We start from the raw sequence: 6,000 nt of genomic DNA, 5'->3' as shown, positions 1-6,000 counted from the left end.
TGGCTGTGTGCTCCCGTAATACACGGATCTCCTCTTCTACCATAGCCCGGCACCTGTCATCCCCACCAGACTGCAAACTCATCCCCACCAGACAGCAGGCGGACCTCAACTCTGCGGGGGACAGAGAGAGTGTGGGCGTCTAGGCTGTTCAGGGGTCCTTCTTGCCCTGGGACTGACCCTGGGAGGGCGCAGCACCCTGGGAGAGGATGGTGCTCAACTTTAACCGGGTCGGCGCCCTCGGGAGAAAATGCAGCCTGACTGGTCGGGTGAGCGCGCTCGGCCCCGCCCCGCCCCTCCCCGGCCCCGCCCCCAGCCCCACCCCCGGGTCTTCCCGGTGCAGCTGGAGCTGCAAGTAGCCGGCGTCGTCCCGCGTCGCCCCCGCGCAGGGCGGGCCTCGCACGCTTATTCGGCCCGGGAGGAACGCCGGCGTCCAGCCCGCTACCGACCGCCGCTGCGGGATGCTGCGCTCCACGTCCACGGTCACCCTGCTCTCGGGCGGTGCCGCCAGGACGCCCGGGGCGCCCAGCAGGAGGGTGAGTAGTTGGGGGCGGGAGCCGCCGCCGTCCAGTTCCCCCATCCCGGCCCCTCTCTGGAGGGGACTAGGGATGTGAGAACTCGGGAGCCAGCACCTGGCCCCGACGCCCCACCCTGGGCTCAACTCCCCCGTCCTGTGCCGGCTCTGGCAGTGACTCTCCCTCTTGTGGTTTCAGGGGGCCCACCAGCTGGCAGGAGACGGCTTAGGGGACTTTATGGAATTCCCAGAGATTTCCTCTCCTTCCTGCCTCTCTGTCAAGCCGAGCTTATTGGTGGCACCAGTTTAAAAATCAAGGAAGACATTTGTGCAGTGTCCCTACCTTGAGACCCCAAATAAAGAATGTATTTAAAACTCAAACTTTCCTTCTTCCATTAATTAAAAGAAAGACGGCGTCACTTGTGTCCACTAGTGATAGGGTAATTCTGGAGTGGGGTTAGCCAAGCCGGGCACCACTGTGCAAATCAGAACAGCAGCCGGCCGCCCAGGAGCCCAACTGTGTGGGACTCCGGTTTATATAAACCACTTCTTTCTGACTTAAATATTAGCACAGTGACAACAATGGCAGCACTGAAAGCCCGGGACAGCATCTCCAGGGAAGGTTTCCCTTTGGAAGTGCTGTTTCTTTTTTATCTTTGTGCCATCTTTTCCCATCTCTCCAGATGCTCTATAAAAGAAGTGCTCCATCTTTCTAACAGGGTCAATGCCTTCGAGCAACTGCCAGGGGCTTGGCTTGTGGCTTTTTAGTTCTTCCATTTATCATGATCTTCAATACTTACCATTTGGTACCTCTTTACTCTGAGACTTCTGTAATCGTATTTCCTCAAGATTTAAACAGGTGATTAAGTCCAAAGCAAAACCCCCACTGGTTCTCCCGTCTGCGTGCAGGTCTTGGACCTGCTTATTATGCTTTTACATGTCTTAAGCGAGTGACGGTGGTCACCTTATAAGCTGTCTTTCTTTAGCTCTAGAAGAAAGATGTATTACTCTTGGGCATAGGCCAACTGATGGATTCTGAGGGGGGTGTGTGTGCACTCACCAGACACTGAGGTTGTGTACACACACGCACGCACGCACACACACACACGCCTCAGAATCCATCAGTTGGCTCATGCCCAAGACTGACAGAACTCCAGTTGCCCAATCATTAGCATCATAGAATAAGATCCACATCGGGTCCAAGGGGGTTTCCAACCACAGTCCTGGCCTTACTCTAAGTTAGGTGTTTGTATTTTTCTATGGAAATCTTTCTCAATTTGAACACAATTGCAACTGAGAAAGAATGAAGTCACTGAAAAGCTAACCCTGAGCCCTGAGAGGATCATATGTGTAACCAGACTGCATGAATTGCATGAAATTCTCTGTAACTTCCCTTCCAGAGCTGGGGATTAGTTGGGGTACCTAACCTAATATGGTGGATTGATGCAAAAGTGGCTAGTATCCCAGATAACATTTCTGAAGATTTTTGGTCAAACATTTCCTTTGGAGTATTTCTTTAATTGTAGGTGCTTTGGTGTCGGGCACATTGTGACACTCTTGAAAAGACTTTGCCTTTTGAATAAGATGGCAGACATATTTTGGACTGGAGAACTCAGAGCTCAGGTTCAGGCCATGCAGGGCTGTCCTGAGTACACTGGTACTTGTTTCTGGAAAGAAGCTATCTAAAGGGTGTAGGGTTCCCCCCAACTTTATGGTTTCTAGCTCTGCTCATGATTTGCAGATGTTACAGGTACTATCTGTGTGTGTGCTGGGGATTGTGTGTGTGGTGGGAAGCTGTGAGATGTTGATTAATTGATTTATTGAACATTCATAAACCTTTTTCTGTGTGGTAAAGGGCTGGCATTGGGGTCCACTCCACCTGTAGAGGCAGACATTGTCCCAAACTAACATCAAACAAAGTGGTGATGGTTATAGTGAAGTGAAGAGTTTACAAAGTTCTGTAGAAGCTAAAATAAAGGTTCTTCCTGAGGCATCAGGGGAAGGCTCTCACTACAGGTATGTTTTTTTGAGATGGAGTCTCACTCTGTCACCCAGGCTGGAGTGCCGTGGTGTGATCTCAGCTCACTGCAGCCTCTACCTCCCAGATTCAAGCAGTCCTCTTGCCCCAGCTTCCTGAGTAGCTGGGACTACAGGTGCACACCACCATGCTCGGCTAATTTTTGTATTTTTAGTGGAGTCGGGGTTTCGTCATGTTGGCCAGCCTGGTCTTGAACTCCTGACCTCAAGTGATCCAGCTGCCTCAGCCTCCCAAAGTGCTGGGATTACAGGCATGAGCCACCCCACCCCACCTACAGGTGATGTTCGAGTTTAATCTTGCAGGATGAGTAGAATTTGTAGGGGAATTGACTTGATTGGGATCCTGAAAGGAGGAAATAACCATCTCACTGGAATACTTGGCATAGATAGTAATGTACTGCATAACCACATTTCGGTCAACAACAGTCAGCATATATGATGGTGTTGGAATGGTGGGCTATATCATATCTCCTAGGTGTGTGGTAGGCTATACCATCCAGGTTTGTATAAGTGCACTCTATGATGTTTATGCAACAACAAAAATCACACATGATGCATTTCTCAGAATGCATCTCCATGGTTAAATGACACATGACTACTTTATGATGATGGCAAATTGGACCTGCTTTGGGACAAAATGCCTATTGTTTGGAAAAGCAGGAACAGGATGTCCTGAAAATAAAATTGAAGACCAAATAATCATTGGAAGTGTACCTGAAGTTGAAAGTTGTTCAGTAAATACTGTATTGTTCTGTTATTCCTCTCTGATGGTGGACAAGTGATGGTCTTGAACATGTTAGCCATTAAAATTGTATTTCTGGTTCATCCAAAGAGCTCATCAAGTTTGGGACTGCAGGGGAAACCAGCCTATTCAAGCCAACCAGAAGTGATGGTGACAGCTGACACTGAGCAGGGACTCCTGCGAGCCAGCTGCCAAGGGTTATGTGGCTGATTGGACTGTTACCAGCTAGCCTTTGTTCAATGGCTGCCACCTGCAATTTGTATTTCCTTCTTATCTGAAATCATCTCTCAAGGAAAAAAAACAAACAGGTGGAGAGAGTAATTTCTGTCAGCTGATAAACAAAGCTCTGAAAGGCATTTATGGATGCCAACCAGCAGAAGCTATGAAATTAAAAAAACTCCCTTCAAACCAGTTGTGCACTAAAAATAGTTTTATCTATGGCAACAGCAGGAAGACAAATTGACTGGAGAATAACCACAGCCAGAAGATGACCTTGGGGAATGGGGGGAAACAATTTTAAAAATATTGACTTTGCTTCATGCTTTTGAAAGGAATTTTATAAATGCCAGTTAGTCTTGCTAAATGGGCCTTTGAAATGGAAGGTTCGTTGTGTGGCCAGGTTGTGTGCTTTGTGGGGAAGGCATGTATTGCTTTGTGGCTCCCCCCCAAAGCACACAACCCAGCCACACAACCGACCTTTCGGCACGATACTTAGTGCCGAGTATTTTTGGCTGAGCTGTTCCACTCCTGGGCTGTGGAATGATAGACCTGTCAAGGATCTTCTCCAGCACCTTGCTCTCTTGATAATAAGAGACTGTTGACTGGTGTTGCTGGTATCATGACTCCTCACTGGCACAGAAAAAAACAAAACAAAACCCAACAAGGTCACAGGATAGGACTATCTCCTAGCCTGCCCTTGCTGATATTTCTTTCTATTTGGCAAAGGCTTCCTCTGTTAAATACTGGAATGGGCCTGCTAGTCATTGTTCCTTGGCTAATGTGCCCCTCTCTTATGTCCCATTGCTGCCTGACTGGCTGAAAGTAAAGAATTCTCCTTAGCTGGCTTCTGAATGATCAGACAGGTGTTTACTGCACTCCCCTTTCTCAGAAGACAGGAACGTCTGTGCACATAAGCTCTCTATCATCCCACAGGTTCTGAGGAAGGGACCCAGATGTTGTGGGACTCTTGGCATCTGGTGGAAGGAAGCTGGCTGCAGCATTCATTGGGGAAGGGGAGGTGGATCCTGCTGCACCCAGAAAACAGGCTGGCTGCACACAGGGCCCTCCTGGAGCCAGCCCCTGATGGGCTAAGTTGTGAGGGTTTGGAACCATGGCGTTCTCTGGGCTAAGGGCAGGGCTTAAACCTCTGTTGGTCAAAAATGGCAGTTGTAGGCTCAGAAAAAAAGGTGCCCAGCTCTATGCTTTTTTCTTTCACCTTGCCTTGTTTGATATAGGATGAACAGACGTGAATTCTGGAGACTCGTAAGGAAACTTGGTTTCTCCTAGACGTTTATGGAGATCCCATGGCTTTTCCACAAAGGATGTGGGATGTGATTTTGACCCATTTGTCTCTGGGGCACTGATGGAGTGCTGTGTATGAGGTCCCTGTTGTAGTTTACCCATGCTGTGCGTCCGTATGTGAACAAGAGACCTGGAGGCTGGTGTCACCAAGCCCTGGTCACTGGGGAAGCTTTCAAGTCAATTAGCCTCAAATGTTCTTGTCTAATTGAGTTCAAGGAGCTGTGGGCACAGGGCTGACTAACTAGAGACCATGTTAAATATTTCAACCCAAGATACTTCTCAGCACTCGTCATGCCTTATGGCCTTATGGAGTTCCAGTATTTCTCCAGCACACAAAAGAGCAATACAGTGGTGTTTACCTCTTTCCCTCTTTGGTGAGTGATAGTTCCTAAGTGTCAACCACACTCCTGGCTCTTTTTCACTCTTAAAGGCCAGGGTGATCTTTCTAAAATGCTACATCTAGTCTCCTGACTCCTCTGCTTCAAGAGCCTCCTTGGTACTGCAAGGAAAAAGTTCACACTCCTTAGGGTAGCATCCAGGCCCTCTGGTTTGGCCTGTGCCTGTCTTGTTTCCCCTCCCTATATGTACTCTTCTCAGATGTTCCGAATCATTTGCCATTCCCCCGAACTTTCCATGCTGTTCCTTGCCTCTTTGCTTTTCTTCATGTTTCTCCTCTGATAAGGGTTGTCTCCTCCAGGAAGCCTGCCCTGAACCCTGAACCCTCCTTCTCGTGTTCCTCTAGAGGCCTGTGCATGCCACCATTACTTGTGTCACCTGTGATTACCTACTGGAAGACAGGGCTTAGGAACCACCCGTCCCCAGACCTGGTGGAATAGGCACTTAAAAACAGAAATCTCACCAGGTCCTGCAGGAGCCACAGTTAACATTGAATGGGCAAATGGAAAAACAGGAAGAGAAGCTTTGGGTTAAAGCCATCCCATCACCTCTGACCCACCTGGTCAGGAAACAGGTGACAAATACATGGGAATACTGGCCCAGGTGAGGAGTCTGACAGTTCTGGGAAGTCCTCCAAATATTCGAGTTGCCTCATCCTGCTGCACAGTTGGAGCTTCATCCCTTTGATTCAGTCAGTGGTTCTCAACCGGTTCTACACAGAATCACTGGCAGGCTTAAAATAACCATATCGAGGCCTCATCCCAAACCAATTCACTGGGAACCTCTGGGAGTA

General features: G+C 48.8%; 1 protein-coding gene across 2 annotated transcripts in view; it reads left to right on the top strand.

Annotated features, from left to right (window-relative positions):
- The first annotated feature begins 307 nt into the window (after nucleotides 1-307).
- Nucleotides 308-6,000, top strand: part of MYZAP (myocardial zonula adherens protein) — a 93,955-nt gene continuing 88,262 nt past the window's right edge. For both annotated transcript variants that reach the window (XM_033189977.1, XM_033189978.1), the window contains exon 1: nucleotides 308-533. In XM_033189977.1, coding sequence (XP_033045868.1) covers nucleotides 459-533 — 75 coding nt within the window. In that variant the 5' untranslated portion in view covers nucleotides 308-458. The remainder of the gene's footprint in view (nucleotides 534-6,000) is intronic.

The sequence above is a fragment of the Trachypithecus francoisi genome, unplaced genomic scaffold (assembly GCF_009764315.1).
Source record: "Trachypithecus francoisi isolate TF-2019V2 unplaced genomic scaffold, Tfra_2.0 Lachesis_group3, whole genome shotgun sequence".
Taxonomy (NCBI): domain Eukaryota; kingdom Metazoa; phylum Chordata; class Mammalia; order Primates; family Cercopithecidae; genus Trachypithecus; species Trachypithecus francoisi.
Note: the sequence above shows the minus strand (reverse complement) of the source record. Positions and strands in the feature narration are given on the sequence as shown.